General features: G+C 48.4%; 1 protein-coding gene across 44 annotated transcripts in view; it reads right to left on the bottom strand.

Annotated features, from left to right (window-relative positions):
- The window catches only part of LOC127062218 (basement membrane-specific heparan sulfate proteoglycan core protein), an 87,717-nt gene that overhangs the window by 15,442 nt on the left and 57,752 nt on the right, over window positions 1-14,523 (bottom strand). For 19 of the 44 annotated variants that reach the window (XM_050989995.1, XM_050990004.1, XM_050990008.1 and 16 more), the window contains 15 exons: window positions 9,392-9,505; window positions 7,405-7,512; window positions 7,165-7,323; window positions 4,861-4,971; window positions 4,626-4,787; window positions 4,225-4,506; window positions 3,776-3,841; window positions 3,559-3,573; window positions 2,470-2,697; window positions 2,068-2,205; window positions 1,740-1,988; window positions 792-1,665; window positions 589-713; window positions 327-504; window positions 39-249 (listed from right to left, as the gene is read on the bottom strand). In XM_050989995.1, coding sequence (XP_050845952.1) covers window positions 39-249; window positions 327-504; window positions 589-713; window positions 792-1,665; window positions 1,740-1,988; window positions 2,068-2,205; window positions 2,470-2,697; window positions 3,559-3,573; window positions 3,776-3,841; window positions 4,225-4,506; window positions 4,626-4,787; window positions 4,861-4,971; window positions 7,165-7,323; window positions 7,405-7,512; window positions 9,392-9,505 — 3,020 coding nt within the window. Of the gene's footprint in view, window positions 1-38; window positions 250-326; window positions 505-588; window positions 714-791; window positions 1,666-1,739; window positions 1,989-2,067; window positions 2,206-2,469; window positions 2,698-3,558; window positions 3,574-3,775; window positions 3,842-4,224; window positions 4,507-4,625; window positions 4,788-4,860; window positions 4,972-7,164; window positions 7,324-7,404; window positions 7,513-9,391; window positions 9,506-11,305; window positions 11,417-11,756; window positions 11,907-12,453; window positions 12,604-13,685; window positions 13,803-14,523 lie in introns of all 44 variants that reach the window. The other 25 variants (XM_050989999.1, XM_050990031.1, XM_050990032.1 and 22 more) reach the window with 15 other exon arrangements.

Below are 14,523 nucleotides of genomic sequence, written 5' to 3'. Positions count from 1 at the left end.
GGAGTCTTCGAAGGAAACGATCGAGATAAATGCGATACCTTGCAACGACACTTTCCGGTGTAGGGGTCGGCGTTCGGAGTGAGGCTACCATCGGGATCGCATTGTTGAACGGGTACGCACATGTCGCCGGGAATGAGAGGATTTCCTTGATAGCCGATGGCACATTGCTCGCATCTACGACCGACGTATCCAGCCGGACAGTCGCACGTAGGCTCGCCGTCCGATCCGAGATGACAGGTCCGAGTGAATCTGAATCACGAAACGTTATCGATATCGTCGCGACGCGCTCGCGGATTCGAGATCGAGAGAAAAGATCGTCTCCTTACTGGTTCGACGGATTGGTCAGAGGACACGGACAGAGCTGGCAAGGTATGTTCCTCGAAGGATCTCCGTAGTAGCCCGGGGCGCAGGGTGGATCGTCCCGGTAACATTGTCCAAGCCACGGTCCGCTCTCGCGCCTGAGGAATCCCGGTGCGCAGTTCTCGCACGAAAGCCCGGTGTATCCTTGCGACAGTTAATACAGACACGATTAGCGATCGTGCGTTGCGCTCGTTTGAGGGAACGTCGTTCAGCGACGTACGTACGTACCGGTAGGGCACTGGCACTCCTCCACGTAGGACGCGGATCCCAATCCGGTATTGCGCGCGTCGGCGGTGTCCATCACGATGTCGGTGATGCGTACGTCCAACTGCGGGGAATCTTCGTACTTCGCTCTGAACGGGAGGAAGGAATCGAGCGTAAGAGAGATTCGAGCGGATCGCGAAGGATAAGATCAAAGGATTCTTACGTACTTGATGAGAATATTGTCGACGTTAGCCAGCGTCATCATTATCTCTTCCCTAGATGCGAGCACCTCGCTGTTACCTTGACGCTTGTACCACTCGCCGTAGAAAAATCTAACGGTTTCTTTCGTCTCGTAGTCGGGCGGTATGTGATGGCCTTTGTGAACGAGCACGTACTTGTTGCCGGTAAGAATGACCGAGGGCGCGTCGTTCGGCGCACCGTTGCCGTTGTAATGGATCGTATAAGTCAAATAACCGCCGTAAGACTTCAATTGGCTGCCGTGATAGTTCTCGGAGAGGGCGTAATACGGTATCCTGTGCGTGCTCATCTCGTTGCTGAAGGATTCGAGCAACTGAATGCCATCGCGGCCGATCGGTCGAACCTCGGATATTTGATCCTTGATGTCGCCGAACAAACGTATCTCCGATTCCGTTTGTACCGATACGATTTTGTGACTTTCGAACGGCGGCGGGATCTGATAAGTGAAGAGATTCGCGCTGCGACACTCGGTAGCTACGCCGAAGCAGAAGCAAGATATGCACTCGTCGACGGAGCGCGCTTCCGCGTTGAACGTTCCCTTCGGGCAGATGCCCTTCGGTCCTTTTACCACCAAAATAGCGTCCGGCTGGGCTATAACGAAGCCGACGACGTTCAAGGCTTCGCAGGAGTAAGCGCCCGAGTCCTCTGGCTGTATATCGGGACACGTTAACGTCCCGGTTCCGTTCACGGACGTAGTGCTGCATTTCGAGTGTATGTGTCCCCAGTTCAGTCGCCAGTTTATCTCCGGAATGGGTACGCCGATCGCCGTACAGGTCAGTACCATAAGATCGCCCGGTTCAAGGACTACCATCGGCGGCGGTGGCTTCACGATGTATACGGGAGCTGAAAGAGGATCGACCGTTCTGATTTCACGCAATTGACGAGACGTCGTGCTCGTAACTCGCGCGCCGACTCACAGCAGCCAAGTTCGTCGCTACCGTCGAGACAGTCCCGTTCTCGATCGCAATGATAGACCTTCGGTATGCATTGGTTGTAGGACGCACAAGCGAATTCGTGATAGCGACAGGGCGAGCCGGGCGGAGCGGGTGCACAGTCCTCCTCGTCGCTGTTGTCGGCACAGTCCCTCTCGCCGTCGCAGCGCCAAAGCTTGCTCACGCACTGCTTGTTGTTGCATCTAAACTCGTTGGGCTCGCACCCGTGCGGACCTGAAAGGTAATTTCGGTAATATCCGATCCGGAGGATCGTTCGGCAGCGACGGCCGAAGAGAGGGCAAGGAGTACGTACTGCATCTCATCTCGTCGGAGCCGTCGGTGCAGTCGAATTTTCCGTCGCAGACGTAAGACTTCGGAATGCAATCCCCGTTGCTGCACGTGGCCTGATCGTATTGGCATACTTGCGGCGGCCTCGTTGCCGGCTCCTCGACTAATTACAACAATATCGTTCGTTTAACTCGCTCGAGACGCGACGAGACGAGACGAACGAGAATAAAACCTACGAAAGGATCTCCCTCTCCCCTTCTTTTTAGTACCAACACCCGTGCACGGGCGGACGAAATCATTTTCCACATTTCGATTACGAATATCATCGCACTCGAATGGAAATGGAAAGGAGACCGAACGAAGGGGAGAACGGAGATCGAGGTAAAAAGAAAGAAGAAGAAGAAGAACGTTGAAACTTTTTACGTACACTTTTCAACGGTGAGATTAACGCTTAGTCGACTTCCCGGGGTGGATGGAGGATAGCCCACTGCTTCGCAAATGTAAGTCCCCGCGTGATCGAGCTGAATGTTTGGTATTTCCAATCTGCCATTTAGATCTCGACTGGCAGGCGGTAGAGGAAGATCGTTATCGCGAAGCCAGTGTACTCTTGCACGCAGAGGACCTTCGTCACGGCATTGGAAGACGACCTCGCGGCCTGCACGGTAATGCGAGAGGTAATGCACGGTGCGCGTTATTCAAAAATCCTTTCCCCCGGTCGATCCTTCGTAGCCGAGGGGGGATTACGTTATTCCATGGACGACGACTCTTAACGCCCGTAAGGACCGATTTATGGTCGCGTTAGCTAAGACTAATGTGCTAGTTTCATCGTGCAACGTGCAACAAATTTATCGCAGTTACGTTAACGCCAGAGAGATTTTCATTAGTACGGAGTTAATGTTACGGACGTGTTTTTGTCGACTTTCGAGAAATGGCACTCCCCCGAAGAGAATCATCGACGAATCTCGTACGAGCGATTCCATTCGTCGACGAGGAAACTTACCAAGCTTCGTCGTCGCAACGTTAAACGTATGTCGCGTCAACGATACGATTAACTTTCTCGCAGTCGCAGATTAGTCGCTTGCGTTTCAATTATCAACCCTGTTCCGTATATCTCGCGCGGAAGAATAGGAACGCGGAGGAGGATCATGCTAAAGCCGAATCTCATGCACAAGTTTTCCCTCGAGCATTCCCGTTCGAACGATTAGTGCGCGCGCGTTGCAGCCTCCGTATTCAAACGACGCGAAAGAACGCGGAAACGTAAATCTCGCTCCAACGCTCGTAAGTAGATAATTATTTTTTTAACGCGCGACGAACAAGCTGCTTCTTCGGAACGCGCGTGTTTATGCGTGTGCCTTATGACTCGTGAAAACCCACAATGTAAAACCAACGAGGCGATACTCCCTACATTAATAACATTGTTTCGATGTGCGTAATAGTGTCTCTAATGAAGAATGAAGATTATGCGAGCCCAGAGCGTATACGAACATTGCTTATTACCTTTTCAAAAATCTCTTACCTTGCTTCGCCGGATCTGGCCAAGGCAAGAAAAACACAAGAAACAAGAGTATTAATCGACTTAATTTTTCCAATTAATCGCTGTCTTCGACCGATTGGATACGCGTCGATCGTCGGGGATCGACGAAATCTATGACGCGTACGCGGATAAGTAACCGATAGCCGGTCTTACTGATCGTAAACGTACGAAATTCAAGACTAATATATCGCATACTTACTCTCCTTGATCACTTGCTCGCTCGGATAAGTTTTCAAGTTCAGCTCGGTCGATCCACCGGTCGGACCTAGAGAAAAAGAGGAGGCACGATGTAATCGACGAGATGAGAGTCGTTGGAAGAGAAAAAGAAAGGAAAGAAAGAAAGAGAAACTCGTTGTTATCGAAGGGGAAATTTTTGTTAAGTCGCATCCCTGGCGTAATGCCATCCGGGTCAATCTCGTTTTATCGATTGTAAAGACGAGTGCGAGGCAGAGTCCAACTTTGCTCGTTCGTTTCGACGAGTTGCGCTCGACGAAAGCCGGGAGGAGAGCGAAAGGCCAAGTATAAAAACCATGCGAGGAGGTATCGGGTGATAAGTCGTGCCCGCACGGTCGCGATGCAAGGATTAGAAAGGGTTACGATGGGGTCGGTTATGGGATCGACCAGACGTTTTTGCGCTTTCCAACTCACGAGGATCGTAACTGCAGTCGAATTCGTCGGACGCGTCCGTAAGACAGTCGACCCTTTCGTCGCAGCGCCGAGACAACGGTATACACTGGCCGTTATCGCATCTCCACTCGTGCGGCTCGCACGTACCGTTACTTTCCCTTCCGAGCGTATAATTACAGCCGAGCTCGTCGCTCTCGTCGAACGTACAATCGACTAATTGGTTGCAGCGTTGATGGAGATAGATGCAACCGCCGTTCTCGCATCTCCACTCGTCCAACGAGCACTCCTCCTCGATCGTGTAATCTTCGATTTGATTCGAGAGCATTAACGCGATATCTCGCCGATTTAGCGCTCGAAACGACCATCCTCCCCCTTCGAGGAGGGTAAAACGGGAGACGGGAGGGATCTCAAAGAAATCTTACCGCAATTGTTCTCGTCGCTGGCGTCTCGGCATTCGGGAACGCCGTTGCAAACGGACGAGTGTGGTACGCAGGCCTTGTCCAAAACGCACTGGAATTGTCCGGCCGGGCAACGGCCTGGCATCGGACGGGCGCCCGGTCCTTCCGGCTCGAGGGTCGTAGCGTCTGAGAGGAAGAATTCGTCGATGAGTTTATTCCCGAATTCGTCGTCGCGCCGTCGCCTCGTATATATAATTACCGCACTCGGAGGGTTCGTCCGAGCCATCCTCGCAATCGATACGTCCGTCGCACCTCTGGTCGTTCCTGATACAATCGCCGGTTCTGCATTGAAACTGATCTTGTCCGCACCCTAAAATCGAAGATTTCGTTCGATCGTGTACAATCGCCGCCTTCGCTTTCTTGGCTCGGATCGAACGAGCCGAGTCAAGCACGGACATGTACATATGGATACGCGGATAGACAATATCGTGAAAATTTTATCGGCAAAGAACAATGCTCTCGTTACTTTCTAAATGGATTAGTAATGTATGTACACATATATCTATGATCGAAGTACGACGAGCGACGGATGAGATTTCCTCGGGTGACCTAAGAAAAGAATTTGACTTAAAGGACGTAACACGAAAATCGATGTACTTTTACGAACGAGCATACAGAGAGGTAAACGTTAACTACTCGAACGGTCACGTCGTCCTCGCTGCGCATTCTTTGCTCTGTGAACATAGACACACATGGAAGAAATAGAAATTGACAATGGTCGAAACTATTTTCTACGAACACGCAATGAAACAATGGACATTCGTGGAAAAAATCCTCGTTCGGCGCGTTTCGCAGGCCTTTTAAAAGTACGCGCGAGCGAGCGGACGCGTCGATCGTACCGAGACGCGAGATCGCATCTTTAAAAGTTCGTAGACGACGAGGAGTTTTGCCACGAATCGACGGAACTATCGATACGTCGGAGTGGAAAAATGATTTGCACGCAACTTCTACTGGAACGAGATCTACGATATTCATTCTCAGCATGCTGCACGACGTTAATTACTCGACTAAATGCTCTACCTAAGGAAAAAGGGAACAATCCAGTACTCGAGTATACCAGGCAAAGATGCACGCTATTGGGAGAGGGTGCGTCCGATGACGAGATCGCAACGACTCGACGATTCGCAAAATATATTCAAGTTTCTACCAAACAACCTACGCATCCTCTATCCAGCGTCTAACACAAATTTATAGGAAATTTAACGTAGACCAAGAGAATCCGGGAATTACTCGGGCGAGAATGAGAGTACAGGAGCAAGAGGAGGGAAAGAGGGAGGGAGGGAGAGAGAGAGAGAGAGAGAGAGAGAGAGAGAAGGAAGAAAGAGGAAAAGAGGTCGATCGGGAGGAAGGAGAAAGGTGGTATCGTCGCGGCGTCGGTACACCGGTATCGTCATAGATTATCAAGGTCTACGAATCACAAGGTGATCTAACCGAAGCAGTATTGTTCGTCGGTAAAGTCGCGACAATCGTAGAAATGGTCGCAGTGATGAGTTTCGGGGATGCAAGTGCCGTCGGCACAAAGAAAATCGTCCGGAGCACAACTCCTCGGCGTGCTCAGATTAGTCGGCAACTCGGGAGCATTTGCATCCGTTTCTGGGCCGTAAGCCTCGCCATGGGGTATCCCCGCGACGTTCTCTTGGCGCTCCCTCGAGGAGCTTTTATCCGGAACATCTACGAGACCTAGAAGTAACCGAATCTGTACGACACTGTTTTGCGTTCGTCGCACCTATCGTCCCGGCGATCTTCCCTTCCCTTCCCTTCCCTTCCCACGAACTCGTCCGAAATCCGTCCGAGATTCCTCCCAAAAGCGATTCTTTCTTTCTCGACGCGAGTCTCGCCGTTTAATAGCTATTCACGCACGTCCTGGTCCCTGGGTCGAGAAACGCGTGCTGTTCTCGATGACGATCTCTACGGATGTAAAAGATCAATCGGGGTGCAAAGTGATGCGTCACAGCAACGTTCACGAGCAGTGAAGGTGGATCGTGGTGATATTTCGTGCCAGTTATCTTCTACTTGTTTCAAACGAAATGGTGCGCACCGTGCGTCGTGGACGGTTCTTGTGCGTATTTACAAAGATCAAAGCGGATCGAACGCGCTCGGACTCGACTTCCGAAACGCTTTGCTTCGATCGCGAGATCGAGCATTTTCAAGAGACAACGCCTTCGACTACGTGCTCGAACTCTCTACTTTCGATCGTCGTTTCTCTTCGGAGAAGCTCGGATCAAGCCGATCGAAGCTAGCCTCTGCGATTCCTACGATCGTGTCTCTCTCTCGAGCAAAACTCTCGAGTTTTCGAGTCTACGACGGCTAAGCGCAAGTACGAGCAATGGCTCAGCGACTAGTCCGGTTTAATCGATTAGTCCTCGGTCTTGCAAATGCAAATACAAACTGACTCGTACGTGCCGAAAGTAAAAAGGGGTCGTCGACGCGCCAGCTCTTTCGGCGGTCGATAGATTTAGTCCTCGTTGAGAATTAGATAAGCAGCGAGATACCCGCGACTCACCGTGAGGATAACAATCGAGCTCGTCCGTACTCTGCGGACAGTCCGGTTGACCGTCGCAGACGAGAACTCGAGGTATACAAGTTCCGTCGTTGCAGGCGAATTCGTCGGCGCGACACTCGTCCTCCTTGGGATAGCCCTTCTCGCTCGTTGCCTCGTCGTCTGAAAGAAACAATCGAGTAATCCTTAAAAATCTTTCGCCCGAACGGGAGAACCTTCGAGAACGAAAAGAAACGTCCTTACGGCAATCGCGTTCGTCGCTGTGGTCCAAACAGTCGTAGCTTTTGTCGCAGAAAAATCTTTCGTCGATGCAGACGCCGTTGTCGCACGCTCGATTACCAACGGGGCACTCTGCAATCGTCAATTCGTTCGTTTGACCTACCATCCAAAACGCCCGATCGCTTTCGAAAAGAGAGTCGTAAACGAAAGAAAGTTTTCTCTAAAAGATACTTCACGGACGACGTAAGACACGACGATGCGCGCGATTACTCCTTCTCCTTACTCAAAGATATCGACTACGTTATACGTCCTCCCTCTCGAGTACTACGACAAACGCTCGTCTATTTACGGGAACCCGTATTTACGCCCCGCGCGGGGCGGATGGGGGAGGACGGACCGCGGATGTTCGTATCAAGCGCGATAATCGATAATCGATAAATTCTCGAGGGACTTTCCAAGGAGTCCGGTAGCTGTAAATAAGTGCGCCTCGCAGCCGGTCTCGTTAATATCTCGCGCGCATCGTCGCGCTACGTTCGTACCCGGTATGCGATTACAACGTTTCTCGACGAAAAAGAATAGCAAATCGCAAAACGATGTAATCGTCGTACTGTACGCGTTCGGCAACGTGCAAAGATCAGAGAGAGAGAGAGAGAGAGAGAGAGAGAGAGAGAGAGAGAAAATAAATAGAAGAAGAAGACGAACCTACAGAAATAAAAAAAATATATATATGTATACAGAGATATTGCGATATAATAACTTTGAATGCTCGATCGCTAAGAACTCGGGCGACCTGTATGGAAAGAGAAAGAGTTCCAAAACTAGACCATGTCTGGTACGTGAATATTAAAATATATATAAACAGACAGAGATGTGAAATAGATAAACGTAATACTTTGTATATAGATAAACAGTGAGATACCGACACGATCGACAAAGAAATTTGTAAATTGGAGGGGATGAGAATTGACGATACGCAAGAGACAGGGAAGACGGAGGAAAGAAGAGGAAATTGCGTTGATCGCGACACGGCTCTCGGCGTCGAGGTCAAAAACGAGGTCGTCGACGACGTCCGACATTCGAGTTAATGCCAGTCAACGTCCGGCTAAAAGGCAAACGGTCGATACACCGTCGAAATGAGATTAACGCTTTCCACCTGCCTCTATGCACACGTACATGCGTGCTCTCGCGCAAAGTTTAAGCCTCTTAATTGTTTCGACTCGACTCGACTCGTAGACTCTCGCGGCGTACAGCTTCGTTCTCGCAACAAATGGAGCGAGAGAGGGGGGGGGACGGAATATCGAAATCGTCTGTTTTTTTCTCAAACAAAAAGGATCCGTCGCGAATCACGCACTCGTTCGATTCAACTTTTGCATTATCTCGCTGCGAGGATACCGTAAAGAATACAAAGAGACGTTAAGGAGCCGGAGCTAGGACGGAAGGGTGGGGATGTGGGAGCAGGCAAAGGACGGCGCTTGGAAGCATCGGTTAATAATAAGAATTTCAAAAGTCGCGGATAGAGAGTAATTCTTTGGATACGTGCCGGTGTAAAAGACGAGTCGGTATGCTGCCGAGATTACATTACGTGATTCTACTGTGAGATCGAGAGGGAAGAGGAGTAGGTACGATAAAAAAAAGAAAAAGAAAAGAGAGAAATAGGAATAAAAGAAATAATGAAAAAAGCGGACGAAGAATATACGATAGGATAGAGAGAAAAAAAGAGAGAAAAAAAGAGAGAAAGAAAAAAGAAAGAAGAGTAAAAGAAGGAAGAATATACCGTAAGAGTGTGTACTTATACGTTGCTAAGAGGTAGAGAGAGAGAAATAGATAAAATCTCACGGTAGGACGATTCGAATCGCTTTGATCGGACGTGCTATCCTCGAAAGGGGATCACGATATTAGGCAAAAATCGCTCGAAAGGTACGTCGAGAGTCGTCGAATAGCGACGATCGGAATGGTCCTACCGCTCGACGGTCGTAAATAATATGTAAGTGCAGACACATCGTGACCGTACGGCAATTGATCTCATCGGAGCCGTCCAAGCAGTGCGATCGTCCGTCGCATCGTTTCTTACTGTCGAGGCACAATCCGTCGTTGCATCGAAAGTTTCCAGGCGGACATTCAGTTACTACAATAATTATCAAATTCTATATTCGTGTTACGCTATCGTGCATAGGCAACTGTTAGTTCGTTCCCAACCGTTAGTTTAGAACAAATCACACACGATCTCTAATGCCAGGCTAAGGTCTTACCACCCGGATGAATTCAAATCTATACCTACCTAAGTACACGTGTACCCCTACGTGTCTTACGTATTCACGTACGATCGAGAAACATTCATGAAAAGAGAAAAGGACGAAAGTTTCTTCGAGCGATACGTTCGTTACCATCTTCCTCGAAAAGTGAGTGACGCCGCGAATAGAATCATCTCGATTCTCTCTTACAAACGTCTCACGCTTCTTTCGAATCGATCCGCAAATCGTAACGATTTATACTCAAAGAATTCTGGCAAATGATGAGAGAAAGATGGAGACAGAGAGAACAAGTACGAATAACGAGTAATGTAAATATTCGAGTAGGAGAGAACATGCGTCTGGTATAACGTACATATGCGTAACGACTATCTAATGGACGTAACCCGTTTATAATCGTTACAACGTGCACCGATCTTTTATGCATAAACGTGCAACCCCTGCGACGACGATCCTAAATGAAATCCGTACTCGTCTACTTTAGGTCGTTTCGACGGAATGCAAGGCGAGAGAAAAGTGGAGGTGAAACGCATGCATCATCGCGTTTGAACGTTCCTCGTCGTTTTTCCCAAAGAGAATGAAAGATAGGGTAAAGTGGGTTAATCAAGAGAACGTGCGATAAAGTGATATTACAGGACTTTCGTTGACCTTTCGAATTCTTATTCCGTATTCGGCTGGCGTACGACAGGAGCGAACGTGATTGCGTGTACGTGTACGTGTACGTGTAGGTGTACGTGTGCGCGTCCGCGTTCCTTCCATCTCGCAGTTTAACCGAGATGCAAGATTAGATAGGCGCATCGACAAGGTCGAACGAAAAGACATTTTCGTTTGAATCGAACTTTCTACTTATTAACTGTCGAGAAAGACAAGACGACCGTCGTATCGCGAGACTTTGAGAAATCGATAAAGTTTCTTTGATGGAAAAAGCATGTCCGCTAAACTTTAAGGAATAAAACTTGTTCGCGCCAAATAATGATTAGCTCCGAGTAACGATGTTTACGAGCATCTCATTTGTCTTTATATTCGTACGCGACGACGCCAACTATTATCGGTGTCGTACGATCGACGCATTGATCGCGTCGAAAGGTGAAAACGTCGGGAACGACGACGACGACGACGACGACGAGGACGCTCGCGCGCTTTGCACGTTCAAACGGATGGAAAGCTACGAAAAGTTTCGTTGAAAATTAGCCGTTATTGCGAATCGAGTGTTCGCGGTAATATAAATACGTACGTGTGTGGAAAGTAGAGTAGAAACGTAACTAGTAACGCGAGTTTCGATACTCGAGTCGGTGCTAATAATTCATTTTATGGATAATAATGATAAACTTGTTGCGCGGCGCGTAACGTCGAATAGGTATTATACTTCCGGCACACGGGTGCGACTGGGCGAGATTTAAAACGATAAAGCGTGCTTTGCAATCGGTATCTATTCGGTACCGGCGGCTACCTATTGTGATCCCGATGTAAATACGATGATAATAATTAATGCTTTTAAAAGGGACACGTTCTTGAGGATCGATACGAGTAGCGAGCGAGCGGGAAGGCCCGTTTTGCGTCTCCGTGGCGTGTGCGTGTGCGTGTGCGTGTGCGTGTGCGTGAGAGAGATGAGGGTTAGATCGAACAAACATTAAATCTCGTTGAGCGAGAATTATGAAGGGGAAATAAATAGTTACCACATCCAGACTCGTCCGATCCATCGGCACAATTGCGTAGCCCGTCGCATCTTTCGTTTTCTGGCAAACATTCGCCACTGGCGCACTTCCATTCGGCAGGCGTGCAGATTCCTTTTGTCAGACACAAGCCACGTACACGCAAGCTTACGAATAAAGCTTCCAAGCTCTTTCTTTTCTATTATTCTTTTCTCTTTCTTCTTTTTTTCTTTTTTCTTTTCTTTTTTTTTTTTTTGTCTTTACGCGAGACGCGCGTCAAGTAACTTTTTTCTCGTCGCTTTCGAGACGCGTAAGAAAAGAGGCAGCACAAGGTTTGATCTCGTACTATCTCGAAGAGGGCACTCGCTATACGCGAGTACGACGAGTACGCGTCTAAGCGTGTACGATATAAATAAAACGAAAGAAAAAAAAAGAGAGAGAGAAAATGAACGAATACCGGAAGAAAAGCTCTTACCGCAACCGCGCTCGTCGCTACCATCGAGACAGTCGAAGATATTGTCGCATTTACGTTTGAGAAGCACGCACTTGCCGTCGTCGCAGCGCATTTCTCGATTAGGATCGCATTCCCTCGTTTTCTCGTTCGCCCATCCTGGCCAGGTTCGGTCTGACGGCACATACACCCAACGTATTCCATAGAAACGATAAGATAAAGAGAAAGAAGCAAAGAAAGAAGAAAGTTATGCATAGAGTGCGAGCTCGAAAGACGCTAATCCAGGCGGATAATTTGAGATTTAACCATCGTCAAAGACATTTAAATGCAATCGCGATGATTCGTACGGCGAGCCATGCGAGCTTGAAGACGTTGCCGATGCAAAATGCATTTTTCAAGAGACAACTATTCTCACAACTACTCTCTAGCGTTCATCGTCGGTTCGCGGACTTTCTACGAATTTTCTCCGAATTTCATCGTCGAACATCGAAATGGAGTACGATACGCGTTCGACCGCGTATGCGTATCTATTTGCTTTTTCACCGAGCAATTTTTTTTCTTTTTTTTTTTTTTCAATTGCACCCGAGCGGTCCGGTCATGACTCCGCGACGATGATCATCGGAGAGAAAGACCACCGAGAGAAGAGAAGAAAAGAGAAAGGAGAGGACAGAAAGAAAGAAGAAAAAGAGAAAGCGACAAACACACGGATAAAAAGGCGTACTCGTAGGCGGGCTGGTATGTGTAATGGTTTCGTTAGCACAGTCCTCGTCGCTGCGATCTGGACAATCCGGATGGCCGTCGCATCTGTAGATACCCTCGATGCACTTGTTCCCGGTGAGACATTTGAACTGCGTTGGCGTACATTCCTGGTCTGTGTTTGTTTTCATTCAGCGTGACATATGAGCAGAGAACACACACACATATTTTGTAAACGCGTAGGTACGTCGAATTTTATCGGCTCGACGAAACGAAACGCACCAAAATTCGCGCGTCGTCTTCCTCGCTTTTCTTTCTTTTCTCTTTAATCGGAGTAGACGACGCGCTCACTTTCGATGCGCTTTTCGTGCGTCCGTATCGCGCGATCGACGTTCAACTTATTAGGAGAATTTAACGATCCACGATATCGATCGGTATACGCGACGAGTTGCGTCAGGGCTATTGTACAATTATCGATAAGTATCAAGCGGTTGAAACGGTCGAAGCGAACGGACATTTCTAACGTTAACTAGCACTAATCCGACGTAGATAGAGGGAGCGCACGCGCTCCTAAAGAAGATAATTCTACAAGGATAGAATCTATTTGAGGAGTCTTTGACGTAAGCGCTTATTCGATTCGACGAGTCAAGTTAAAGGTGATTAGTCTCGGGACCGTTTAATTTCACGAAGCACTAAGCTCGAACGATATACGACGAGGGCTGACCGCGTAATTTAACCGCCCTTCTTTGAGGTTCGTCGAGGAAAGAAAAGAAGAAGAAGAAGAAGAAGAAGAAGAAGAAGAGGAAGAAAAAAGGTACCGGTTGAAACGATAAGAGATGTATGCTTTCTCCACGATAGATAGAGATCCAACTTCGAAACGTCGCGTCTCGTAGAAAATGTCAAGGATTCGCGCACGTACGGGCGTAAGGAACGAAGTATCGTTATCTCGTTGTAAATCGCGACGCGTTTATCGTTCGTCGTTCCACGCGGATCCGCGGAAACAGATGTCGTAGAAGGAATCAAGCGATAGCCCCATCGACGTAAGCATCGGTGTACTTTCTCTTAACGCAAGCGAAGCGAGTTTCATGAAACGCAGCATCGGAGATCGTTTTTTCTTCGAAGGATACGCATTTCGAACGAAAGACAGTACGTGAGCGAGTAAGTACGTTGCCATAGAGGGAGAACGCGGACAAGGTGTATAAAACGATTGGTCCGACGCTGCGATTGGTATCATGAAAAGGGTAAATGGTTATATACCGCAATTAAGCTCGTCTTCTGCCCTCGGGCAGTCGTCGAATCCGTCGCAGACCGAACTCTTCGGTATGCAAGAGCCATCGCCGCAGGTGAAGTCCATGGAAGGGCAGGGGGCCAAACCTACGGGAGGCCGAAAACAAAAGAGCTTGTTTTTCAGTCGCGACATCTCGACTCATTGTCTCATTGTGCCTTTTTCCGAAATTCCCGAGAAAACGCGTACTCGCCCTTTATCGTCGCAGTAAGCTCAATGAGTCGTAGAAAAAACGATCGCGTCGTCGAGACGAGCTGCCAACGACGTAAGAATGATCATCGTACGGACGGTTGGTTACGTATGCACGATTATGTTACGTACGTACAATACGATTTCTACGAGCTACAAAGAGCTTACAGAAAGACACATTTAAAGCGATCTTAGCCGCGACAAGGCATGTCTCGAAACCGATAAAACACAGAAAGCTGATGATTAATCGCTTAAACGACGTCTCGATCGTGGCGAGACTCTTTCGTTATCGTATCGTCAGGAATCTCAGCGCATCTAAAGAACACGTCTAACATATAAAGCAATGTAAATAAGCTCTCGTACGATGATAGAGAGAGAGAGAGAGAGGGAGAGAGAGAGAGAGAGAGAGAGTCTGGATGGTGTAGGTAGCGTGTCGTGTTTTATGTACACATGTGTGCGGGTGCGCGCGTACCAGCGACTCTTCGTTTTCCGGGTCGTTTTTGTAGAGACAAAAGATGGACAAAACGAATAGAAAAAAAAGGAAAAGACGTTATCCAAACATAATAAATTTACAAGAAGAAATATAAAACACGTTAAAGCGATCGTCGGCCGTGATCGGCA

The sequence above is a fragment of the Vespula vulgaris genome, chromosome 3, assembly GCF_905475345.1.
Source record: "Vespula vulgaris chromosome 3, iyVesVulg1.1, whole genome shotgun sequence".
Classification (NCBI taxonomy): domain Eukaryota; kingdom Metazoa; phylum Arthropoda; class Insecta; order Hymenoptera; family Vespidae; genus Vespula; species Vespula vulgaris.
The sequence above is the reverse complement of the archived record's forward strand: the minus strand, read 5'-3'. Positions and strand labels throughout refer to the sequence as shown.